A 26,188-nucleotide genomic window follows, 5' to 3' on the forward strand; every position below is an offset into this window, starting at 1 on the left:
GTCTCCATACAGGAGCTGCTTCAGCCCCTGATCATCCTCGTGGCCTCCTCTGGATTTGCTCCAGCAGCTCCGTGTCCTTCTGATGCTGAGGACGCCAGAACTGCACACAGTGCTGCAAGTGCGGTCTCACAAGCAATAATATCTCATATTATAATAACATTTCATATTTGGAGAGGTCCCATCGTGGGCTCAGTTGACAGCATGCAGCAATTTTAGTTCTTACCAACTGAGTGGAAGACACACTTGATTTTCTTACTACCTGGAAGTGGCAGCAGCTCTGTGCTGACCAGAAGTTTCCCACTGGAGTGATTTAATCTCATCCTCCTGCAATGGAAAATTGGGTTTCTTTGAGCTTATTATTTTCAGGAGGTAAACGTCCACTGATGGAAAGCATTGATCTTCCCCTCAAAGGAGGAACAAGCGCAGGGGGGATTTCTATGAGAAGTTCAATCACTGCAGAATAGCAGGAAGAAATAGAATTTAACTTCAGTTTTTCTTAAATAATGTCATTGTATTGGCTTTTTTTAACCTGTTTTTAGCCTGTTTCGTGGTGTGGATAAAAGGGGAAGCAGGTGTTCTTCGGCTGCCTGCATACCCTAAAGCATTGCTCCCAACCGCCTGAGGAGGGCACAAACCAATGCAAAGCAGGAAGGCAAAATGAAACCCATGAATTGCAACTGTGTGGCAGGAGCATGAAGTGAAGGAATCCTGCAGGATCTCTCCTTGGGGAGGAGCGTCTCTCCTGGCAGAGACTGGGGTGAAGGGGATTGCTTTGTCTCTGTTTTTAACCTGTATCTTCTGTCTCCTTGCTCTCTGAGAGGTCAGGAACAGCAGAGTCAAGTTGTGTTTCTCCAGCCAGCACCCACATTTAACTCCTTTGCCCCACAGGTCTGGTTTGCTTTGGGTGAAGTGCTTTGCTCTGCTAAGGCGAAACAAGCATGCAGACACCAAGGCCCATTAGAAATACTCATAAATAACAGCTTCATAAATAATCCATTGGGAATTGGGATAGTGAAAGCTCTGTATTCCTGGATGCAATGGGTTCCTTCTCCTGCATCTCTAATGCAAAGATCAGTAACACAGAGATGGAGGAGGATGGGAAGGTGGAAGACGATGTCTGTATTTTACTTGGCTCTTCCTGCTCCTCACACACACCAGTGTCCCCAGTGACACCAGTGCCCCTGCACCAGTGCTCTCAGTACCCTCTGCCACACACACCAGTACCCCCAGTGCCCGGAAACAGTGTCCCACTACCCCCTCCCCACATAAACCAGTACCCCCAGCACCACCAGTATCCCCCCACCAGTTTCCCCAGTACCCCCCCACATACATTAGCTCCCCCAGTGCCCCCAGTACTGCAGCACCAGTGCTTCCAGCACCCCTCCCCATATACACCAGTACCCCCAGTATCCCCAGCACCACCAGTACCCCTCCAGCAGTGCTGCCACTACCCCCAGCACTCCCACACCAGTGCTCCCAGAACCCTCTCCCCACACACACACAGCGCCCCCAGTGCCCCTGCAACAGTGCCACCAGTAGCTGTCCCCACATACACCAGTACCACCAGTATCCTTAACTGCCCTCGTGCCAGTGCTGCCAGTACCCCCAGAAACCCCAATGCCCTGCACCAGTGCTCCCAGTACCCATTCCCTACACACACCAGGACCCCAGTACCCTGAACCAGTGCCCCCAGTACTCCCTGCCCACACACACCAGCACCCCCAGTGCCCTGCACCAGTGCTCCCAGTGCACCCTGCCCACAGACACCAGTGCCCCCAGTGCCCTGCACTGGTGCCCCAGTACCCCCTGCCCACACACACCACCACCCTCAGTGCCCTGCACCAGTGCCCCCCAGTACCCCCTGCCCACACACACCAGCACCCCCAGTGCCCTGCACAAGTGCTCCCAGTACACCCTGCCCACAGACACCAGTGCCCCCAGTGTGCTGCACCGGTGCCCCCAGTACCCCCTGCCCACACACACCAGCACCGCCAGTGCCCTGCACCATTGCTCCCAGTACCCCCTGCCCACAGCCACCAGCACCCCCAGTACCCCCTGCGACACACACACCAGTGCCCCCAGTGCCCTGCACCAGTGCTCCCAGTACCCCCTGCACACACACACCAGCACCCCCAGTGCCCACTCCCCCTACACACCAGTACCCCCAGTGCCCCGTTCATCCGCACCACCCGGGACTACAACTCCCAGCAGCCACCGCGCCGGGGCCGGGAGCCCGGCGGCCGGAGGCGGAGCGGGGCGGAGCGGAGGAGGCCGGAGCCGGCGGCCCGCGGGGGGCCCGGGCCATGGAGAGCGCCGAGAGCAGCGAGTCCCTGCGGGGTGAGATCAGTGAGTGCGGGGCCGGGTCTGGGTCTGGGTCTGGGTCTGGGTCTGGGTCTGGGTCTGGGTCTGGGTCTGGGTCTGGAGGGACCGGGATGGGGGCAGCGGCGGGGGCTGGGGCGGGCACGATGGTTCTGGGATGGACAGGATGGTTCTGGGGTGCACAGGATGGTTCTGGGATGGACAGGATGGTTCTGGGGTGCACAGGATGGTTCTGGGATGGACAGGATGGTTCTGGGATGGACAGGATGGTTCTGGGGTGCACAGGATGGTTCTGGGATGGACAGGATGGTTCTGGGGTGCACAGGATGGTTTTGGGATGGACAGGATGGTTCTGGGGTGCACAGGATGGTTCTGGGGTGCACAGGATGGTTCTGGGATGGACAGGATGGTTCTGGGGTGCACAGGATGGTTTTGGGATGGACAGGATGGTTCTGGGGTGCACAGGATGGTTCTGGGATGGACAGGATGGTTCTGGGGTGCACAGGATGGTTCTGGGATGGACAGGATGGTTCTGGGGTGCACAGGATGGTTCTGGGATGGACAGGATGGTTCTGGGGTGCACAGGATGGTTCTGGGGTGCACAGGATGGTTCTGGGGTGCACAGGGTGGGTTTGGGGCGTTCAGGATGGTTCTGGGGTGTGCAGCGTGGGTTTATGGAGGTCAGGGTGGTTTTGGCGTAAGCAAGATGGTTCTGGGGTGAGTATGATGGCCTTGGGGTGGACAGGGTGATTCTGGGTTGCGCAGGGTGGTTTTGGGGTGGACAGGATGGTCCTGGAGTGCACAGAATGGTTCTGGGGTGCGCAGGGTGGTTTTGGGTGGACAGGATGGCCCTGGAGTGCACAGAATGGTTCTGGGGTGCGCAGGGTGGTTTTGGGGTGGACAGGATGGTCCTGGAGTGCACAGAATGGTTCTGGGGTGCAAAGGTTGTTTTTGGGGTGGACAGGATGGCCCTGGAGTGCACAGAATGGTTCTGGGGTGCACAGGATGGTTTTGGGGTGGACAGGATAGCCCTGGAGTGCACAGAATGATTCTGGGGTGCTCAGGGTGGTTTTACGATGGTCAGGGTGTTTTGGGGGTGGACAGAGTGGTTCTGGGATAGCCAGAATGATTCTGGGGAGGACAGGATGGTTCTGGGGCAGGCAGGGATGGTCCTGGGGTGCCCAAGGTGTTTTTGTGATGGTCAGGGTGGTTTTGGGGTGGTCAGAGCAGTTCTGGGCTGGGCAGGGTGATATTGGGGCTGGGCAGAGTGGTTTTGGAGAGGGCAGGGTGGTTCCGGGGTCTGTAGGATGTTTTAGTGATGGGCAGGATGATTCTGGGGTGCACAGAATGGGTTTGGGGTGTGCGGGGTGGTTTTGGAGAGTGAGTGTGCTCTTAAGGAAGGGAACAAGAGGAAGGTGGGGATGCTCATGGGATCCCTCCTGCTTCTGGCCATGGGGAATTACCATTGTTCCTTATGAAGTGTGTTCCTTCTGTGTCTGTGTCCTGAAGAGGTGATGTTGGGGAGCTGGAAGGGATGGATGCTTCATAACTGCAGGTGCAGCTGGAGGGATGTGGATGTAGGAGCCCTGTCCGTGGGGACTGATCATAAAATCCCAGACTGGTTTGTGTTGGAAGGGACCTTAAAGCTCCTCCAGCTCCAGCCCCTGCCACGGGCAGGGACACCTTCCATAGAGCAGCTTGCTCCAAGCCCCTGTGTCCAACCTGGCCTTGAACACTGCCAGGGATGGGGCAGCCACAGCTTCTCTGGGCACCCTGTGCCAGCGCCTCAGCATCCTCACAGTGATGGTGTCTTTCATGTGAGCCTCCATGTAAGGAACTGTGCAGGAGAGAAGAAATTAGTGGAGCCTGCAGCTTGCAGGTTGGCGTTTTGGGGGGTTATATAATAAGCCTTTAATGAAATGTTGCTGGAGCTTGTTCTTCTTCTCAGTCCTGTTGGTGACAAAGTGATGCTGCTCCGTGGCTGAGCGATGAGAGCTCCATCCTCATTTTGACTTCTTGCTTCTACTGATAAAAGCAACAAGAAGATCCAGGGAAGGAAAACCATCCTGCTAAGGGATGTTGGCAAAGGGAATGGGGATCTAACAAGCACATTTGGATTGGACATTAGGAGGAAGTTCTTCCCTATGAGGGTGCTGAGACACTGGCACAGGGTGCCCAGAGAAACTGAGGCTGAGCCCATTTGCTCTGTGGGTATTGTTTTATTTACTTACTCATTTCTTCTCTCCTCTGTAGGCTTCTGGGCTGACCGGACCCCAGTTCATGAAGCAGCCAGGAGGGGAGAGATTCTGCAGCTGCAGCAGCTGATAGAGAGCGGAGCCTGTGTCAATGCCGTCACCTATGACTCTATCACCCCTCTGCACGAGGCAAGCCTGCGAGGGCAAACACAGTGTGTCAAGCTCCTGCTGGCTGCAGGGGCCCAGGTGTGTGTCTGGTGATACAGTGCATACTTCATCTGTTGGGACAGCCACAGCTTCTCTGGGCACCCTGTGCCAGCGCCTCAGCACCCTCACAGGGAAGAGCTTCTGCCTAAGAGCTCATCTCAGTCTCCCCTCTGGCAGGTTAAAGCCATTCCCCTTGGCCTGTCCCTACAGGCCCTTGTCCCAAGCCCCTCTCCAGCTTTCCTGCAGCCCCTTTAGGCACTGGAGCTGCTCTAAGGTCTCCCCTTCAGGAGCCTTCTCTTCTCCAGGCTGACCCAGCCCAGCTCTCTCAGCCTGGCTCCAGAGCAGAGCTGCTCCAGCCCTCGCAGCATCTCCGTGGCCTCCTCTGCACTCGCTCCAACAGCTCCACGTCCCTCTTGTGCTGCTGCCCCAGAGCTGGATCAGGACTGCAGGGGGGCTTTCCCCAGAGCGCAGCAGAGGGGCAGGATCCCCTTCCTGAGCTGCTGCTCACGCTCTGGGGGTGCACACAGAACCTTGCACTTGGCCTTATTGAACTCAATGAGGTTCATGTGTTCCCACCCCTCCAGACCAGCTCCCTTGGGATCCCATCCCTTCCCTCCAGCATGTTGACCCCACCACACAGCTTGGTGTTGTCATCACACTTTGCTGTGTTGCTCTTCCTGAGAGTGATGGGAACTGTGCAAAGCAGGTTGTTGGCAGTGACAACCAAGTCTTTCCCTAGCCCAGAGTATTTCTAGGGTTGGAAGAAGTGAAACCACAGAGCAGCCTGCAGGTTCCTAACATCTTTTGTCTGTCTTCAAGGTGGATGCCAGGAACATTGATGGCAGCACTCCTCTCTGCGACGCCTGTGCCTCCGGTAGCATAGAGTGTGTCAAAGTGCTGCTGTCCCATGGTGCCAAGGTGAACCCTCCCCTGTACACGGCCTCTCCTCTCCACGAAGCCTGCATGAATGGTAAGCCCTCATGGTCTTATCTTTGCATGGTTGTTTGCAGCCTGGGGTGGGGAAATCAGCAGCTGCCAAGTATCTTAAATTGACCTTAAGCTGTTGTTGCTCATCAGACCACTACAGCTTGCAAATGCATCAGCCTTATGTGGGCACCTCTCCCACATCTCTGGTTGAATTCCCTGTGCAAAGAGCTGTGGGGTTGGATGAATAAAGCCATATATTGGGTGCTTTTGTCCCACATGACAGACACGGGATAAGATCTTAGGCTGATAAACACCAGCTTCTTGGTGCTCTGTTAGAAAACCATCGGCAAACAGGTAGCTTTGCTGTTGTGAGCAGAGGGGTTTGCATCCTTCCCCTCTGATCCAAGTAGATACGGAGTAAATTGCTCTGATGAAGACATGAGACCATGTTAATAGGGTAGTTCTGTCCTAGAGCCCTCCTGGTTCAGAGTTAGTGGAGGAGGCTCTCGGGTGGGAAGAAGGTGCCAGGACAAGAGAAAACTGCAGAGGCCAAAATGTTGTTCCAGCCTATGTGTGCAGCCATTCTCTGCTCCCCCATCCTCTACTTAAGCTTCTGGATGTTTGGATGAGGGTTACGGAGCAGGAGGAAGCATCAGGGATGGCTGTAACAGCAGCAGAGGCAGGAGGAGCAGTGGAGGGCTATTTAAGTGTAATTCCTCTCCTGAATTTCCACTTGCACGCATGCAACAGTGGGAAAACATGGATGTGAGAGCAGCAACGTCCCCATTAGATGATTGTGACCAAATTTCTTCATCATTTTGTGCCTTAGTTTCCTCTTTGTAAGCTATAACACCTCCTCTCTCCTCCCCTTCACTGCTTTTCTTATATGCTGGCCTGGACAGTGTTTCCCTTTGACTCTGAAGGCCAAGACAGCATTTTGGCCAACAGGTAGTTACTTAAATAAGTAGCTGTGAGCTCTTGTTTAGCTTTTCCTTGTTAATCCTTTTTCATAAGGCTTGATGGTGGTGACTGCCTGCTTTCTATTAAGTTGTATCATTAGCATCAGAAAAAGTCAAGCTGGAGTGGTCTTGAAAGGGACCTGATCCACCCAGGGCAGGATCAGTACAACCAACTCCATGAACAACAGGGGATTTAGTGCGAACCCTTGGATTCAGGTTTGTTTGACCTGGCTCTTAGGCAGAAGCTCTCCCCTGTGAAGGTGCTGAGGCGCTGGCACAGGGTGCCCAGAGAAGCTGTGGCTGCCCCATCCCTGGCAGTGTTGAAGGCCAGGTTGGACACAGGGGCTTGGAGCAAGCTGCTCTAGTGGAAGGTGTCCCTGCCCGTGGCAGGGGGTTGGAACTGGAGGAGCTTTAAGCTCTGTTCCAACCCAAACCTTTCCATGATTCTGTGACTCCCTGCAAGACCTGTTAGCCCTAGCTCAGTGCCACGCAGATGTGACTCTGTTTCTCATGTCCTGATCTCAGTCTTGGTCCTACAGTGTATTGTGTTGGCTCACAAGCATTGCTATTTTGCAGATGTCACCCCAAATGTTAAACAGGTTGTTTGTGGGTCAGGCAGATCTCGGCATGCCACATGCTGCCATTTGAGTTGGATCCTTTCTTCTCACTTGGATTTTCCCTTTCTAAAGGTAGCTCCGAGTGTGTGCAGCTCCTCATCGACGTCGGTGCCAACTTGGAGGCTCACGACTGCCATTTCGGGACTCCTCTACATGTGGCTTGCGCTAGGGAGCATCTGGACTGTGCCAAGCTGCTGCTCAAGGCAGGTATGGCAGCCACAGGGTTTGCTTCTGGGGGGACAGGAGACGGTGGTGATGGTGTGAGCAGCATCTCCTTCAGTGCTCCTCAGTGGCGTCCTTGTCAAAGAGCTTATGCATTCACAGCATCATCTAGATGAGAAAGGTGAAAGGTTTTGCCTTTCCCTATGCAAAGCTTAATGCTTAAGCGTTTCTTTCCAGTGTATGCCTGTCAGTATCCAGTTTTGTGATGTTCCCATGGGTATTCCTATTCTCTTATTTTAATAAAGTTCAGAATTCTTCAGCAAAGATTCAGCATCTTCCCAGAAGTGGTATCAACTTGTGAGCATGTTTTCATCTTTGGTAGGACAGTCCTGTGGCTCTGCCTAGGTGTTTGGGAGAGATGTTAGGGTTTGATGTTGCACAGAAAACCAGAGATGAAGTCACTTCATACCTCAGGGGGATCTGCTTCGTGTAATGCCCAGATGAGTTTGTTAGGATGTTCAAGGTCTGTGCTCCAGGTTTCACATCCCAGCTTTCATGCTGCTTACCTGGGGGGCATTTGGAGTTGGACTTCTTGTCTTTGTGTTAACCAGGAGGGGATTGGGCTCAGGAATGGAGATTTGGTTCATTACAGTGGTTGTCTAAAATCACACGTCTAAGGTAGTTTGTTTCCAGCCACTCCAGTTCCCTGTCTTGGGCATCCATTAGTTGATTCCCCAGAAACAACTGTTTCTCCTTGGTTATTGTAATGGGAGTTCATTGTGGCCCCACATGTCTAAAAGTCAGTTGTTTGGATTCAGTGAGGTTCATCTCACTTCTGCTGAACAAGTCAGCTGATAAAATACAAGCAGTTGTGGGGGAATGAGCAGGATGTTTTGCTGTGAGCTTATAAAAGCCAAACTTCCTTAGCAAGTATGTGTGTAACTAAAACTTGTTCCTGCAGCAGGGTCTGGTGGTGAGATGCAGCATCCCATAGGGCTGAGGTATTTCTGTTAAAACAGATGAAAAAGGTGTTTATCCTGAGTGGGAATACTCCATTGAGATGACTGGGAATGGCTTTGGATAGCACAGATTCAGGAAGCAGTTCTGAACTTCACAATCCGCAGCCTATCTACCCGCTACCATGGACTCATATCCTTCCTCTGCAAGGAAAACATGAAGCCAGAGAAGAAAACTCCTGTGTTGCCAGCACTGAGAACGTGTTCAGTGGTTGGTTTCCTGTTTGCTGTTATGTTTGGATCTTGTTCTAGCTGCTTGTGTGTGTTTTAGCAGCATTTCTTTCCTCCAGTCAAACCACTCCTTAAGGCTGGGTCAGGCGAGGCTTTCATGAGCAGCTTTGTTTGCCTTTCCATCCTCAGGGGCTAATGTGAATGCTGCTAAACTTCACGAGACAGCCCTGCACCATGCAGCCAAGGTGAAGAACGTAGACCTGGTGGAGATGCTGATTGAGTTTGGAGGAAACATCTACGCAAGGGACAACCGAGGGAAGAAGCCGTCGGATTACACTTGGAGCAGCAGTCCCACAGCAAAGTGCTTTGAGTACTATGAAAGTAAGTAAGAGATGATTCCCTGCCCCTAGAATTCAGTGACTGCCAGCTCCTTTACATGATTCTCAGCCCACTTGGAGTTGTAGATCCCTGATCATCTTCCTATGAAGGTATAGAGTTCTTTGTGGCAAATGTACAGCAGTTGGCCTTGGCTAGCTAAGCTTAGTTGTGGTTGAATGACAGGATAAGGTGTTCCAAATCATGCTCTCACTGAACTGCGGTCCCTCTCATGTGTCAGCATGAGTGTTTATGCTTTGATGTGTAAGTCAAGTCAAGAAAATGGCCCAGTTGAAAACTCATTTTATTTAGGGTGGGGAGCACATTAAGCTTTAGCTGCACTGAGTTTGGAGGAGACCTTTGAGGATGCCTTTAAATCAGTCTTTGTCTTGGTTACCCATAGTGAACCTCAGAGGAGTAATTCACAGATCATCCTAAACATTTGCAGACCCCTGCTCAACGCCACTGCATTAGATGATTCTAGAAGTCAGAGACTCAGAATGGTTTGAGCTGGAAGGGACCTTCTAGTTCCAACCCCTGCCACAGGCAGGGACCCCTTCCACTAGAGCAGCTTGCTCCAAGCCCCTGTGTCCAACCTGGCCTTGAACACTGGCAGGGATGGGGCAGCCACAGCTTCTCTGGGCACCCTGTGCCAGCGCCTCAGCACCCTCACAGGGAAGAGCTTCTGCCTAAGAGCTCATCTCAGTCTCCCCTCTGGCAGGTTAAAGCCATTCCCCTTGGCCTGTCCCTACAGGCCCTTCTCCAAAGCCCCTCGACAGATGTCTTTTAGTCCCCCCAGTCCTAAGATGCTGCCATCCCCTGCAGCCTCCACAGTCACCAGCCTCCAGGATTTGCATCTGTCCTGGATCTAGTTCTAAATTTAATGATATGAGTAAAAAGGGAAAAAGCCCAAACCTACTAAATCTGTCACAGCACTTTTACAAGAGGCTGTGCTGAGAAGCACTACACGTGCAGTTCTGCCAGCTGGGTTGAGAGGGGGCAGCAAACTCTGGCAAGATACAAGGAGTATTTACAGGCACGTAGGATTCGATCTCCTTAGCCTCAGCTGCAGGCAGAGCAGCCCACATCACTGCAGTGAGGGCGATGAGGAGTTCAGGGGAGAGGCTGCTACAGGCAATGAGGTCAGAAGGAGAACGGGCTGTAGGGTGCTCACCACACAAAGGATTGTAAAGGCAGAAAATACTTCTATAAGGAAGAATGATTTCTATAAGGAAGAATGTTTGTTTCTTTTTTATAGTGAGGGTGCTGAGGCGCTGGCACAGGGTGCCCAGAGAAGCTGTGGCTGCCCCATCCCTGGCAGTGTTCAAGGCCAGGTTGGACACAGGGACTTGGAGCAAGCTGCTCTAGTGGAAGGTGTCCCTGCCCGTGGCAGGGGTTGGGACTGGATGAGCTTTAAGCTCCCTTCCAACCCAAACCAGGCTGGGATTCCATGACTGATGACTAGACTAGGCTAGAGCAATGTGCCTGATTGTACCTCTGCATCCATGCATGAGCATCAACTCCTGGATGCAGTTTGAGGGCTGGAAAAGGAAAGCCTTTTTTGCTGTCAGCAGAGTGCTGAGCAAAAAGGATTAATGTGGTCCTTAGATGGAGAAACAGCTGTAGAGAAGTGTTGGAAGTAGGATTTGTTCCTATATACTGTGTTGCTGAGGCCTAATACAGCATCACTAAGGGAAATATGAAAGTCTTGGATCCCAGTGGATTAGAACAGATGATCCGGTGGTCACCATTGGCCTCTGGGGGATGCAGGTGAGGGAGGAAGCTGGGAGAAGTGCAGTGCACCTATATTCACTATTCCTAGTGGGATTTACATTGGGATGAGCCTGGAGAGGTCACAACCATGACTTTGCAATGCCTTCCTTTAGCACTTGCAAGCAGAGCCAACCTTGTGACCCCAGCAGGATCAGTTCCAGGCATCAGCCCCTGGGAGGTCCATGGGAAGATCAGTCACCTCCTGAGCTGCAGCTCTTAACTCTGGATCCTCTTTTCTCCCTTCAGAAACACCCCTGAGCCTGTCCCAGCTCTGCAGGGTTACCGTGAGGAAAGCAGCTGGGCAGCGGGCGCTGGAGAAGATCGCCAAGCTCAATATTCCTCCACGGTTAATCCAGTACCTGTCCTACAACTGACAGGGGTGAAGGGGCCCGGGAAGGACAATACCTTTAGCTCCCACAGCGTGAAGTATGTCTCTTTCTCTTCTACCTCCCCCCCCAGCCCCAAACTCATCGTAATTTAAGCAAACTGGTGTAAATAGTATTTATGAGGCAGCACTTCCTCTTCTCCGTGGGCAAAGACAGGCTCAGGCAACGTGTAGCACTGTAGAAGCTGTAATGTCTCCTGGGGTGATCTGTTAGACTGTCACTGTCTTTAAGGCTTTAGCATCCACTCTTGGAACAGGATTCATCTTGCCTAATTTTACCTGTCTTTAGCCTAAAGGCATCTGTGTATGATCTCACCAGGCTCCCTTTGCAGTCAGTGAGGAGAAACAGATACTTCTGGAGCATGATTCATCTGTCCTGTTTTAGATGCCAGTGCTGGGATGATACAGTATGCCTCCGGAATGCCTGCCTCCACTGACTGCAAAGGGATTTGAAGGTGATACCCTTAGATATGGACATCTGTGTTTCTGCAGTGGATCCCTCTGTGTTAATAACTCAAATGACAGCTACCTAATGCCAAGGGACAAGGTTTGAGAGACCTGCATGCTATAGCTGGAGGCAAGTGAAGCCCCCAGCAGGCTCAGGACTAATTAGAGGCACTGGTTACTGACTTCCCAGGAGCATAAGGAAGGCTTTGGCTCTGCACCAACAGTGAGGACAAGCTCCTGCCAGAGCAGGGGTGACTTTGCCCTCTGAAGGTGAGCCAGCTCTTCCTGCAGCACTCCTCTAGGGGATCACCGAGGCTCACGTTCAAGGCCGAGCAGGAAGCAGGTCTCTCTGCCCGTCCAAACATGCTGCCCTCCAGATGGCTGGTCCCAAACTATATTGCTCCCCTCGCTCTGAGCCACCGTGGCCCCTCTGTTGGGTTTGTGTGCAATGAGGGGCAGAGCTGCTGTGCACGAAGCACAGCGCGAGGCATGTCCCTTGTGCAGCAGTGGTGTATACCCACACGTGCAAGGCAATGGGAGGGCTCTGCCTTTGGGTTTTGAGGTTCTTAACTTGCATTTCCCCCCCTCTCTGAGTACCTGTCTCAGTGCTGGAGCCTCTCCAGGGGTTGGCAGCAGGAGCCAGCCCTGCGCCGTGTGCTGCTGTGCGTTGTGCTTGAATCCTTTGGCTTCAGCAGGCACAGCAGCAGCTCTGTCCTTTGGTGATTTAAACCTTCAGGGTGACATTTGTATGAGCAGAGCCCAAATCATCACCTGCCTTTCAGACATTACGTGTTGTCTGAAGGCAGGAACCCACAGGGTACATGGTACTAAGGGGATGGAGCTCCCTGATGCCCCCATAGCAAGTCTTAACACTGTGATGAGAACAAATCCCTCCTTCTGAATGACAGCAAATGCTATGAAATCCCCTGTCTAACGTGGCATGGAGCTAACTCAGGGCTCCCAACATCCTTCATGCTGTGAACTAATGAGAGCAGTTTGCCTCCTGCCTGCAACATCTCATGCTCCCCCAGCCACCAGCATGGGGCTCAGCCTTGGGAGAGGGGCAAACAGCCTCAGCACAGGGTCGAAGAGCTGAGGTGGAGCTGAATGCACTTTAATGGTGACCAGCAAATCACTGTGTGTGTGTTCATGTTTGATTAGGTTCAGTCCCCACAACCCTCCTGTGTTGTCGCTTTGCGTTCTGCTGTGCTGTGTCATAGAGAATAAAGCTCAAGATCCTGCTCTTTAGGGAATTGTCTGTGGGTAATTGTGATTATTGTGTTTAAATGTGAAGTTGCCAAGAAGCTCAGAGAAGCCCAAGAGATGTTGGTTGTGGGATTCGTCCCTGTGACTGATGGGATAAAGGTTTTGTGTTGGATCTTCCAAGGAAAGCTTCCCCTGCCCAACATGCATGTCCTGTTGGATAAATACGCATTAGGAAAGTGCATCTTGTGGTAACGTGGGGCGAAAACCATCCCTTTTGGTTCAAATCCAAATCCCTATTAGGTTGCTTTTTAACACAAGGCTGGTGAGATGATGAAATGGTCGAGTCCAAGTTTCCAATGTAAAAGCAAAAGATTCCTCAGACAACCAAGAATAAAATGACAAGTTCCTACTTATGACATCTTTCCTCTCTTTTCAATCTCCTAATAGGTCCTAAAGTTTGATTCTTTTTACTTAAATCTCTTTTAAGAGGCCCTGCTCATCAGTGCCTGCAGCCAGGAGGGACTGATGGAGAGAGCTGAGCATCTTTGACTTGGTGGCAATAGCCAGAGTCATTCAGGAGCTGTTTGCTTAAGACATCCACTCGTTCTCCTGGAGGGAAGAGGAGCCCAAGAAAGCTGGATAACATCCAGGGATCTCCTCTTCCAAGCCCAGGAGCATCCTGACAAAGACGAAGTGAGGCAGAAACGCCAGGAGGCCTGCAGGGATGAACAAGGAGCTCTTAGGCAGAAGCTCTTCCCTGTGAGGGTGCTGAGGCGCTGGCACAGGGTGCCCAGAGAAGCTGTGGCTGCCCCATCCCTGGCAGTGTTCAAGGCCAGGTTGGACACAGGGGCTTGGAGCAAGCTGCTCTAGTGGAAGGGGTCCCTGCCCGTGGCAGGGGTTGGAGCTGGAGGAGCTTTAAGGTCCCTTCCAACACAAACCAGGCTGGGATTCTATGATCCTGTAACAACTTTGGCCATAAATCTCTGATTTCAACCCAAGGAACAGAATGTTCACCAGCCTCTGAGCTGCCCAAGGCTGGACTCAAGCCATCAGAGACTCCCCATCTTGGTTTACACAGGCTCTTCTGTGGGACAACCACAGTCCTGTGGCAACTGCCTGCATAGGATCATTGAATCAGTTGGGTTGGAAAAGGCCTTTAAGCTCATCCAGTGCAACCGCTCCCCAACACTGCCAAGGCCACCACTAACCCATGGCACTGAAGTTTTAGCTGCAAGATTGATTGTTCCCCTGAAGAAAGTGATGAACAGGGGGTCTGAATGCTCATGTGGATACCCAGTGTCTGCAGCCTGGGTCTTGTGCTTTAAATCAAGAGGTCGAACAGATCTTTCATGCTCACACTTGCTCTAAACATGATGCAACCACTCATTACTCACCTTCCAGAGGACACTGAGGTCTTTGTCTGCTGCTTGCTAAGGTTAGGGCAGCCCTTGGGCTTTGCCCTCTTGTACAAAGCCTCTTGAAGATGCTAAAGCATAACCACAGTGACCCTTTCATCTTTACACTGAGCTGCAACCAAGGGCACAAACCCTTCCTTCCTATGCATGGTGGGGAAGGGTGGCTCCTCTCCACCTCATCCAGGCTGCTGGCACCACAAGGAGTTAATCCTTGAGCACCACGAGGCTTCCTCCCAAGGCATCAGCTCCAGTCACACCTTGTTTTTGCTGGCCAAGCTTCACAAAGCTGGAGCAGAGCCCAAGCTGCTCGCTCATAACCGACCTTAAAGCAGCCTGGCCAGCAGCAACCAGGAGCAAGGCTGCGTGTCCCGGAGATGATGTTCATGGATGAAAGCAAAGCCCTGTCCCCACATGGACTCCCCGAAGCAATGGGGTTATTTCAGAGCACTCCTTGTGCTGCTGGGCCTGTAGTAAAGAAACCCACAGGAGAAGGGAAGTGGCCTGAAATGGGCAGCTTGGGGAGCATGGGAAGGGGATGGGTGGAAGCAGGGCTGGCCTGGTGGGGTTGGGTTGCTTTGGGTTGGATTCCTGCTGTGATTTAGTGTTCAGGAAGTGAAATAATAGCCAGAACCTGACACAGAACTGAAGCAGAGGGTGTAAGCCAATGGAGGAGTTTCACTTAATGCCTGTGGCTCAGAGGGACTCTCACTCCCAACCATTCCTCACCTCCTTACAGACCCATGGGTCCTTCTGCTGCCACCAAAGCCGCAGAGACACCCAGTTCCCCATAATGTGAATTGGGAGCTTGGGATCTCCGTGTTTTCTAGCACATCACAAAGAGAGAGGTCAACCCTGCATGGCCAGTTCATCACCCAGGTGTGTCAGACTTCCAGAAGGTAAGGCCATCCTGAGACCTTTTACCTTACACATGTAAGAGACAGAACACACTCAGTGCAAACATAACCAGAGCAGGGATCTCTCAGGGCAGCCACAATGGCCTGTCCCAACCCGTACCTGTGGTGTGATGGTGTAAGGAGAATCCCAGTCTGGTTTGGGCTGGAAGGGACCTTAAAGCTCATCCAGCTCCAACCCGTGCCATGGGCAGGGACACCTTCCATTAGACTTGAACTTCCCCTGTTCTAGTTTGAACCCAGACTTAGAGCCAGCAACTGAATCTATTGCAAGGAAGTGAAGCATAAAGGAGCTAAAAATCCCTATTGATTCCTTGGGACCTCTGGCAACCTTTGCTTCTATGTGGCACCTTTACGTTTGCCTGGGCTGTGCTAACCCCAGGCTCTCCTCCCTGCGTATCACAGGGAACAAAACCTCATGTGTCCTGCAAAAGAACCCCAAACCAACTCACTTTTCCACCCAAACCCATAGATTCAGCTCACTGTGCCCTATGACTGATACCCTGATGTTCCTCTGCGTTCGGGTGCCAAGGCACTGGGTTCAGGAAGTGTTGAGCTGTCCCCTTGTTCAGCCTGGAGAAGAGAAGGCTCCTGAAGGGGAGACCTTAGAGCAGCTCCAGTGCCTAAAGGGGCTGCAGGAAAGCTGGAGAGGGGCTTTGGACAAGGGCCTGTAGGGACAGGCCAAGGGGAATGGCTTTAAGCTGCCAGAGGGGAGACCGAGATGAGCTCTTAGGGCTTGGGGAAACTCCTCCCCTGTGCAGCTTGTGAAGGCATTGGGGGAATTCCTGTGTCCTGCAAGAAAACAGCGGCTGGAAACATCATCCCAGAGCAAGTGGGAGGAAGGTGATGCTGCTGGGGACACAGGGACAGCCGATCTCTCCCCTAAGAGATGCTCTGCACCAACCAACCCGCTCGCTGAGCCCCAGAGGAGCCGGTTTTGGTGATGGAAAGGTTCCCGTGGGGTTTTGGGATGGGGTGGGGGGGATTTGGCACCGATTTGTGATGTGAGAGTGAATCAGGGTGTAAAACGCAGCGGTTTTGGTGCTCTTGGGGTTGTGGGCGCCTCTTCCCCCCATGGCACCGCTTGGAGGTGCTGCTGCCCCTAGTAACAGCCGCTCATCCTCCCTGGCGCCTGGGAGATGCGGAACCAGCTCCGGCTGCTCCAGCCCCGTCTGAGCAGAGCCCAACGCTGGAAAACCTTTGGAATTCTGCTCCCAAAACAACCCCGGGCGGGGTTTTGTGGATTGGAGGCAAAGGCAACGCGGGTCCCCGTCCGCCACCCCGGCCACGATGCTCCTTTGTTCCGGCAAAGCTCCCATGGGCCCCATTTCACCTGGATTGGGGGGGGTGTGGGGGTGTGTGTGTGTCCCCCACTTTATCCTGGTTAGAAGGGAATAGGGATAACAAATCGCCTCCAGACGGCTCAATTCCCACCTCCAGGCTTCAGTTCTCCACATCCCAAAAAGCTTTTTCCCATTCCTTAGGTCTGTCGGTAACAAAATTCCCTCTGATCTCCCCTCAGGGTGAGATTTTAAGGAGAAAACCAGGGATTTAGGGAAAGGCTGCAAACCCAGCTCGGTGCGGGGAGGGGAGAGAGGGAGCATGGGGCAGGTTATGCCTCCATGGATGGGGTGAAAATAGGGCAAAAACCAGGGATGGAGGGGCTGCAAAGCAGTTATTCCTTTGTGTGAGCTGAGTTTTGGGGGCATCTCTTCCTGCAAGGGTTGATTTGGGGCTAATGTGGACCAAAATGGGACATTAAAGGGACTTTATTAAGCTATAAAAAGGGGAAGGTGCTGGGCTGTGACGCTGTGGAGATGGGGATGGGGGGGGTTAATAGTCCTCTTTCATTGCCAGCAGTGATTTATAGAGCTACGGCATCATCCTCCTGCCTACCCTCGGGGAAAAAAGAGGGGGAAGACCCCAAAACCTCCTCTGGAAGGGATACAGCCGTTCTATGGGGCTCCGTGGGGCTGCGTGCGTGGTGGCTGAGGTCATGGAGCTATTAAATTCCCAACGGCTCCAGCACTGCAGGGATGGAAAATGAAGCGGCTCCGGTTGCAGTTAACCCCTGCGAGGGTCTGGGCTGAGACAACCACATCCCACGGTGCTGATGGCAGGGAACAGGGATGCTGGAGAGGGACCATCATGTTACGGCCATGCCAAGGGTCTCCATCTGGGTCCTGAGGGACTCAGGATCCTTTCAGACATCCATGAAACCCTCCTGGTGCCGGCACAGAGCTCATCTGATTCAACCCCACACCAGGCAGCCCGGCTGGAGCCGCGTTGCCCATCCCTCGGTGCTGGAAACCCAGTGAGCGGTTGCATTTCACACTCAGAATTCCCTCTGGGTGAGACCCAGGGGCTTATTTTGGTAACTGGAACTTGGGAAAGCCCTCGGGAGAGGAGCCCTGTGACAAGAGGTGGCAGCTGGAGGCTCCCAGTGTCCCCATGAGGAGCCCCAAGCGTCTCCACCAAATCCCTTTGGACTTTGCGCTGAGCCTTGGGAACGCTGAGGAAACTGGATGGAGAGGGTGGGGAAGTGTCCCCCAGTCCTTGGAGAGGGGCACAGGGTGTTGGAGCAGCCCTGGGGATGCTCTTGGCTCATCTCATGCCCTAACAAACTACCTGGCATTTGTAGAGCATCCTGGTCCCCTCTCTCGGTCCCATTTATCCCCATCTCCTGGTTGTTCTGGTCTCTTCTTGCTCCACTTGTGTCCTGTTCCCACTTAGCCCCAGCCAAAAGACTTGTCCTTGTCTCCTGGTCCCATTTGTCCCCTCATCCCACTGATTCTTTCTCCTGGTCCAACTTGTCCCCATCTCTTGATCCCATTTGTCCCCCTGGTCCCACTGTTGCCTTCTTCTGGTCTCACTTGTCCCGATCTCCTGATCTCATTTGTTCCATCTTTTGGTCACATTTTACCCCTCTCCTGGTTCTTCTCCCCATCTCCCCTCTCTCGGTCCCATTTATCCCCATCTCCTGGTTGTTCTGGTCCTCTCTTCTTGTACCAGTTGTGTCCTGTTCCCACTTAGCCCCAGCCAAAAGACTTGTCCTTGTGTCCCAGTCCCACTTGTCCCCATGTCCCACTGGCTCCTTCTTCTGGTCCAAGTCATCTCCATCTCTTGATCCCACTTGTCCTTGTCCCCTTGTCCCACTGTTCCTGGCTCCATTTGTCCCCATCTCCTGGTCTCATTTGTTCCATCTTTTGGTCACATTTTACCCCTCTCCTGGTTCTTGTTCCCATCTCCTGGTCTCACTGGTCCCCTCTCTCGGTCAGGCTTGTTCACAACCCCTGGTCTCATTTGTTTCCCTCTCTCCTGGTCCTGTTGGTCTCCTGGTACCTTTTCTCCCCTCTCCTTCTCCTACTCATCCCTATCTCCCTGTCCCACTTGTCCCCTATCTTTGTCCCCTCCGAAGCCCTGCTCTCAGGGGCAGCAGAGGCAGTTTTGGTGCAGACCTGGTGGGATTCAATGGAGCCTGTTGGGTCCAGAGCCTTTTCCACTGGGAAAGCCCAACACAGTCCCCAAAGTCCCATCACTGGATGCCCTGGCAAGGGGGTAACATGGTTTTGGCTCATCTCTGAGCTGAATCCAAGGAAACTCATGTCATCAAAGCAGCTCAGTGCCTCGGATACTCTTGAGCATCTTCATCATGGTGGTACCCAGAGTCCTGCATGGGACAGAGGGGCTGATGTCAAAGGAAAAGGGGTAAAACCAATTGCTCCAGTGCTCAAATCTCTTTGCCCCAAAGCAATGCCCCAACTGGTGCAACCTCATGCTTAGAAGCTGGATCTGGCACCAAACTGCTCCATTCAGCATCACCTTGGCCATGCCCGGGCACTGTGGCTCATAGAGCCCCACGGCCTGCACCTGGTTCTGGGGTGATTTGTGACTTCTTTTGGTTTTTTCTTTTGCTTTCTTTTGGATTTTTTTCTTCCACAAATAACCTGAAAGTGGGAAATCAGTGAGAAAAACACTTAAAACAGGTTAAAAATCACCCCACGGAAAGGAAACAGCTCCCACCAAACTGAACAGTGGGGAGATGTAGTTGGAAAGGGGTTTGGGGGGGGTGTGTGTGTGTCTGTTTAGTTCTTTATCCCCCTGTGCTGAACCTGGTTTGGTGCAACTCTCCTGTATGGTACCTCCCAACCCTTCATGCCACCAACCTGCATCAATCCCACTTCAAAATCCCTTTTTCCCACTTTTCCTATGGAAGCGGGGTGTGGATGGGCCTCCTCTTCCAGTGTACAGGGACACTTCCCAGGCAATACATCATGTGTGCTTAAGGGCACAGTTATTGCCAGGGAGGAGCCAGGGAACTGTGGCCTTGGAGAGCTGTGGGAGAGGGGGGAAATAGGGAAAAATCCTGCCCTTCTTTTCCATATCCTGTTGGAGGGCTCCGAAAAGTTCCTTGGCCCCTCCTGGGGGGGGTCTCAGTCTTGTTTCCTCAGTGTTTAGTTAACGTGTTTTAAAGCCCTGCTGTTGAGATGCTATCAAAATGTCCCAGCATTCCCAACTTAAGTCCCTAAGTTCAGAATTCCTGAAATAACAGGAAATGGGGAGAATTTGGGCCTGATTCAGCAGCAGCATCTCTGGTCCTACATTAGGGGTGATGTCCATGAGCTGCGCAGTTCTGGGGTCCATAAGGAGGACATGGAGCTGCTGGAGCGAGTCCAGAGGAGGCCACGAGGATGCTCAGGGGCTGGAGCACCTCCTCTATGGAGACAGGCTGAGAACATTGGGGTGAGAACAGGGTGCTCAGAGAAGCACCGGGGCTTGGAGCAAGCTGCTCTATGGAAGGTGTCCCTGCCCGTGGCAGGGGTTGGGGCTGGATGAGCTTTAAGGTCCCTTCCAACCCAAACCGTTCCGTGATTCCATGATGAAACAAACCCAGCTCAGGCCAAGCGGTGTGAAGGAAACACTCCATTAATTAAACAAGCCCAGAATAGAAGGAGAAAAGGTCAAAGCCAAAAATAGCAGGTTTGGGTTTGTGCTTAGACACGGCATTAACAAGGAATCACATCTTGGGAACTGTGTATTTAGGGACTCGGATTCAGCAACCTGGAGTGACCCCTGGCCTTGGTTTAACTGGGTTCGGGGCCCTTTCGCCTGGGCTTTGCTCCACTGTTGTCCCCTATGGAGCTGCAGGGCGTTGGGTGTGCGAGCAAGAGGCCAGCACGTGGGTGAAGGCCCTGGGTGCTGTGCTATGGGTGAAGGCTCTGTGCTATGGGTGAAGGTGCTGTGCTATGGGTGAAGGTGCTGTGCTATGGGTGAAGGTGCTGTGCTATGGGTGAAGGCTCTGTGCTATGGGTGAAGGCTCTGTGCTATGGGTGAAGGTGCTGTGCTATGGGTGAAGGCTCTGTGCTATGGGTGAAGGTGCTGTGCTATTGGTGAAGGTGCTGTGCTATGGGTGAAGGCTCTGTGCTATGGGTGAAGGCTCTGTGCTATGGGTGAAGGCTCTGTGCTATGGGTGAAGGCGCTGTGCTATGGGTGAAGGTGCTGTGCTATGGGTGAAGGTGCTGTGCTATGGGTGAAGGTGCTGTGCTATGGGTGAAGGCGCTGTGCTATGGGTGAAGGCTCTGTGCTATTGGTGAAGGTGCTGTGCTATGGGTGAAGGCTCTGTGCTATTGGTGAAGGTGCTGTGCTATGGGTGAATGCTCTGTGCTATTGGTGAAGGCGCTGTGCTATTGGTGAAGGTGCTGTGCTATGGGTGAAGGCTCTGTGCTATGGGTGAAGGTGCTGTGCTATGGGTGAAGGCTCTGTGCTATGGGTGAAGGTGCTGTGCTATGGGTGAAGGTGCTGTGCTATGGGTGAAGGCTCTGTGCTATGGGTGAAGGCTCTGTGCTATGGATGAAGGTGCTGTGCTATGGGTGAAGGCTCTGTGCTATTGGTGAAGGTGCTGTGCTATGGGTGAAGGCTCTGTGCTATGGGTGAAGGCTCTGTGCTATGGATGAAGGTGCTGTGCTATTGGTGAAGGTGCTGTGCTATGGGTGAAGGCTCTGTGCTATGGGTGAAGGCTCTGTGCTATGGGTGAAGGCTCTGTGCTATGGGTGAAGGTGCTGTGCTATGGGTGAAGGCGCTGTGCTATGGGTGAAGGCTCTGTGCTATGGGTGAAGGTGCTGTGCTATGGGTGAAGGTGCTGTGCTATTGGTGAAGGCTCTGTGCTATGGGTGAAGGTGCTGTGCTATGGGTGAATGCTCTGTGCTATGGGTGAAGGTGCTGTGCTATGGGTGAAGGTGCTGTGCTATGGGTGAAGGCTCTGTGCTATGGGTGAAGGCCCTGTGCTATGGGTGAAGGCTCTGTGCTATTGGTGAAGGTGCTGTGCTATGGGTGAAGGTGCTGTGCTATGGGTGAATGCTCTGTGCTATGGGTGAAGGTGCTGTGCTATGGATGAAGGTGCTGTGCTATGGGTGAAGGCTCTGTGCTATGGGTGAAGGTGCTGTGCTATGGGTGAAGGTGCTGTGCTATGGGTGAAGGCTCTGTGCTATGGGTGAAGGTGCTGTGCTATTGGTGAAGGTGCTGTGCTATGGGTGAAGGCTCTGTGCTATGGGTGAAGGCTCTGTGCTATGGGTGAAGGCTCTGTGCTATGGGTGAAGGCGCTGTGCTATGGGTGAAGGTGCTGTGCTATGGGTGAAGGCTCTGTGCTATGGGTGAAGGCTCTGTGCTATGGGTGAAGGCTCTGTGCTATGGGTGAAGGTGCTGTGCTATGGGTGAAGGCTCTGTGCTATGGGTGAAGGTGCTGTGCTATGGGTGAAGGTGCTGTGCTATGGGTGAAGGCTCTGTGCTATGGGTGAAGGCTCTGTGCTATTGGTGAAGGTGCTGTGCTATGGGTGAAGGCTCTGCTATGGGTGAAGGCGCTGTGCTATGGGTGAAGGCGCTGTGCTATGGGTGAAGGTGCTGTGCTATGGGTGAAGGTGCTGTGCTATGGGTGAATGCTCTGTGCTATTGGTGAAGGTGCTGTGCTATTGGTGAAGGTGCTGTGCTATGGGTGAAGGCTCTGCTATGGGTGAAGGCTCTGTGCTATGGGTGAAGGTGCTGTGCTATGGGTGAAGGCTCTGTGCTATGGGTGAAGGTGCTGTGCTGTGGGTGAAGGTGCTGTGCTATGGGTGAAGGCTCTGTGCTATGGGTGAAGGTGCTGTGCTATGGGTGAAGGCTCTGTGCTATTGGTGAAGGTGCTGTGCTATGGGTGAAGGTGCTGTGCTATGGCTGAAGGCTCTGTGCTATGGGTGAAGGTGCTGTGCTATTGGTGAAGGCTCTGTGCTATGGGTGAAGGCTCTGTGCTATGGGTGAAGGTGCTGTGCTATTGGTGAAGGTGCTGTGCTATGGGTGAAGGCTCTGTGCTATTGGTGAAGGTGCTGTGCTATGGGTGAAGGCTCTGTGCTATGGGTGAAGGCTCTGTGCTATGGGTGAAGGTGCTGTGCTATGGGTGAAGGTGCTGTGCTATGGGTGAAGGCTCTGTGCTATTGGTGAAGGTGCTGTGCTATGGGTGAAGGCTCTGTGCTATGGGTGAAGGCTCTGTGCTATTGGTGAAGGTGCTGTGCTATGGGTGAAGGTGCTGTGCTATGGGTGAAGGCTCTGTGCTATGGGTGAAGGTGCTGTGCTATTGGTGAAGGCTCTGTGCTATGGGTGAAGGCTCTGTGCTATGGGTGAAGGTGCTGTGCTATTGGTGAAGGTGCTGTGCTATGGGTGAAGGCTCTGTGCTATGGATGAAGGCTCTGTGCTATGGGTGAAGGCTCTGTGCTATGGGTGAAGGCTCTGTGATATGGGTGAAGGCTCTGCTATGGGTGAAGGCTCTGTGCTATGGGTGAAGGCTCTGTGCTATGGGTGAAGGCTCTGTGCTATGGGTGAAGGCGCTGTGCTGTGGGCTGGGGTGGAGCTGTGGCGTGCAGGCACCTGCCCGGCTTTCCCAGCACCGGGAAAACAGCCGGGATTGCCAAAGATCCCAAGGGATGGGCTGGAGGAGGAGCGGTGAAGCCTTGTGGTGGCTTGGACATCCCAGAGCCATGCCCTGCTCATGTGTCCTGCTGCCACCGCCCCATTAGTGACTGAGCACCAGTCAGGGCCATTACAGTTGGTCTTCATTCAAAGCCTCCATGCTTGGGGCTGGGGGAGCTCCTGCAATCGGGTTTCCCTCTCTTCATAGGGAAACTGAGTCACGGGGTGGTTACAGCCGGGAGACCCGGATCCTGCTCTTTGGGATGGGGATTAGGGCTAAATCCAGCTGGAAGCTTCTCCTCTTAGCTTGTGGGGTGGAGGGAGAGAAAAGGGCCCCGACACCATGATGGTGCAGAGAGGAGACCCCAAAAGTGGTGGGATTTGGGGTGGGGATGCTCGTAACTTGGGGGTTGCAACAAGCACCCATTAGGAGCAACTTTTCTGCTTGTGGGAAGAAAAGGATGGGGGGGAGGGGAGAGGATGGAGGTGATGTGGGGCCTGGATGCATTGAGTCAGTGATTTGGGGGGTTCTTTTCAGCTGGGACCCCAAACTGAAGCTGAATGAAGCACTGGCAGCCACTGGGATACGGGGGGACATTTCTTTATTGGACTTGGTGTGGTGTCCACCAGAACCTCTATAGACACAAGAGGTGCATCCCATGGGGACCCCCCCATGTCCATCTGCTCCCCAAGCCCCATCCTGCCAGGGAGGATGCCTGCATCCAATGCAGGCACAGGCTGGTGATGGAAGAGGGTTTTCCAGCCCTGGATGGTGGAGTGAAGGCAGTAGGGGATGGAAAGGTTGGGAGACCACCAAAACCTCTGTTCCCTGTGAGAAAACGAAGCAAAACATGAAGAAGGGCACCATAAACATGGATTTTCCCAACCACCAGCATGAATTGCAGGGCAGGAGGTGGTCAGGATGGGGGAAGATGCAAGACATCGCAATAGACGGGATGGACCCCCTGGTCCAGGGCTTCCCATGGACACCTCATTGGGCACGGAGCAGCATCCCAGCGCGTTACCTGTGCGATGGGGCTGGAGGTTGCTGCTGGCAGTGGGATCTCACTTCTCCGTCATCATCCTCACGAACTCCTCGTAGTTGACCTGCCCGTCGTTGTTGCAGTCGGCCTCCTTGATCATCTCATCCACCTCCTCGTCCGTCAGCTTCTCGCCCAGGTTGGTCATGACGTGCCGCAGCTCCGCCGCGCTGATGTACCCGTTGCCATCCTTATCGAAGACGCGGAAAGCCTCCCGGATCTCCTCCTCGCTGTCCGTGTCCCGCATCTTCCTCGCCATCAGCGACAGGAACTCGGGGAAGTCGATGGTGCCGCTGCCGTCGGCATCCACCTCTCCCACCATGTCCTGCAGCTCGGCCTCCGTGGGGTTCTGCCCCAGGGACCGCATGACGGTGCCCAGCTCCTTGGTGGTGATGCAGCCGTCCCCATCCCGGTCAAAGAGGGAGAAAGCTTCCTTGAACTCGGCGATCTGCTCCTCCGACAGCCGCTCCGCCATGGCGTTCCCTGCTCCCGGCGCTGTCCCGGCACGCCGTGGAGCCTCCTCCCTCCGAGCGGCCGCTCCCCGGATGAGGAGGAGGAGGCAGGATTGGAGCGTGTGGGAGAGGCCAAGCTATGGGATCAGTTGGGAATGGGTCAGCCGGACCCCCATGGAGAGGAGCTTTGGGGTGCCGGACCACCTTTGGCCCACACCGGCTGCTGTCCTGCTTGCTCCATGGGTGGCATTCCATAGGGCTGGCTCCTAACGAACTTCCTAATGAAGGGATTCATGCTGTGGCTTGCCTGTGGTTTCGGGGAGAGGCGGGGTGATGGTGGAAGGGGGGTACACGCTGTTTGGGGCTATTTTAAGGCAGTTTCGGTTTGGCCTCCATCCTTGGGGAATGGGGGGGAGGGGGGGTTGAGAGGGGTCCCCAACCCCGGGGCCACTGTAGTGATGCTGGCAGCGCTGGCAGTGCTGCCGAGGGAGGTTTCCCTTGTGCAGGTCCAGGCAGAGCCGGGCTGCCCAGAGCCAGCGTGATCGGTGCTGATGGAGACTTGAGTCAGCCCTGACAGCTCCCCTGGCTCCTGAGGGCCCCCCCCGGGGCAGCCGATGTGGTGGTGCAAGAGGCGGTGCAGGAGAGGAGGCGTGGGTCCTGCCCTGGTTACACAGGGGTTAACCCCGGGGCTGAGGGAGGTTCATTGTAATGTGCTGCGCTTGTTTTACTCATCTATTACAGCAAGGAGGGGGCAGGGACAGAGGATGGGGGTTGGTTCTCTGTCCAATTGTCCATCTACCCATCCATCCATCCATCATCCATCCATCCATCCATCATCCATCCATCCATCCATCCATCCATCCATCATCCATCCATCCATCCATCCATCCATCCATCCATCCATCCATCATCCATCCATCCATCCATCCATCCATCATCCATCCATCCATCCATCCATCCATCCATCATCCATCCATCCATCATCCATCCATCATCCATCCATCCATCCATCCATCCATCCATCCATCCATCCATCCATCATCCATCCATCCATCCATCCATCCATCCATCCATCATCCATCCATCCATCCATCCATCCATCCATCCATCCATCCATCCATCCATCCATCCATCATCCATCCCTCTTTCCTATGTCCCTGTAACAGTCAAGTGACCTTCACCAGCTGCACCAATGATCTCATGGACCAGATGACCCATCTCCACAGCAGAAGACAGTCTGACCTCCCCAGCTACACCAAACCAGCACCAGTTTCCCCCAGTTTAACCCAGTGAGGAATCAGATCTGTGGCATTCAGAGAGAAGGTCCCAAAGCAGAACCCAACCGTGGGACAACTGAGGAACACGTGGGAAACGGGGCCTCCAGGTGGGATGAGGTCTGGGAGCGGTTGAGGAGAACGTCACCTGGAGAACACTGGGCATTAAATCACTGCTGTTCCCGGCAGGAATTGGCTGAGCTGTGCTGGAACCAGTCTGGTGAGAGGCAGAGCCTCGCGGGCAGGGGAGGTCCCGGCACCTCCTCTTGCGCAAGGAGCTGCTCCCACGTTGTCTGTCTCATTGCCCACGTTCTGCTCCAGCTTTAGGGAGATGGGATCAGAAATGCTGGGAAAGAGCCGTGGGGAGAGGAGCAGGGAGCCGGCAGGAGGGGCCTGGCTGGG

General features: G+C 53.7%; 2 protein-coding genes across 3 annotated transcripts; one reads left to right on the forward strand and one right to left on the reverse strand.

Annotated features, from left to right (window-relative positions):
- Nucleotides 1-2,195: 2,195 nt before the first annotated feature.
- Nucleotides 2,196-13,172, forward strand: ASB13 (ankyrin repeat and SOCS box containing 13). 2 transcript variants are annotated; one of them, XR_009745991.1, is made up of 7 exons: nucleotides 2,196-2,346; nucleotides 4,573-4,760; nucleotides 5,541-5,691; nucleotides 7,297-7,431; nucleotides 8,763-8,954; nucleotides 10,968-11,147; nucleotides 11,492-13,172. XR_009745991.1 is itself a non-coding variant. In XM_061467942.1 (6 exons), exons 1-6 carry the CDS (start codon nucleotides 2,304-2,306, stop codon nucleotides 11,093-11,095), a joined length of 837 nt encoding a protein of 278 aa, XP_061323926.1. In that variant the 5' UTR covers nucleotides 2,196-2,303; the 3' UTR covers nucleotides 11,096-13,172. The 2 variants fall into 2 exon arrangements, 1 of the variants encoding a protein (XP_061323926.1); XM_061467942.1 differs by having other exon boundaries at nucleotides 10,968-13,172.
- Nucleotides 13,173-23,763: 10,591 nt separating this feature from the next.
- LOC133276749 (calmodulin, striated muscle) lies at nucleotides 23,764-24,634 on the reverse strand. The gene is made up of 2 exons (XM_061467885.1): nucleotides 24,046-24,634; nucleotides 23,764-23,849 (listed from the first exon to the last, which is right to left on the reverse strand). The coding sequence occupies exon 1, from the start codon at nucleotides 24,533-24,535 to the stop codon at nucleotides 24,086-24,088; it is 450 nt and encodes a 149-aa protein (XP_061323869.1). The 5' UTR covers nucleotides 24,536-24,634; the 3' UTR covers nucleotides 23,764-23,849; nucleotides 24,046-24,085.
- Nucleotides 24,635-26,188: the final 1,554 nt, after the last annotated feature.

Source organism: Pezoporus flaviventris, unplaced genomic scaffold, assembly GCF_033815535.1.
Source record: "Pezoporus flaviventris isolate CSIRO_AGI_PZ_B2104156 unplaced genomic scaffold, CSIRO_AGI_Pfla_v1 ptg000046l, whole genome shotgun sequence".
NCBI classification, from domain to species: Eukaryota; Metazoa; Chordata; class Aves; order Psittaciformes; family Psittacidae; genus Pezoporus; species Pezoporus flaviventris.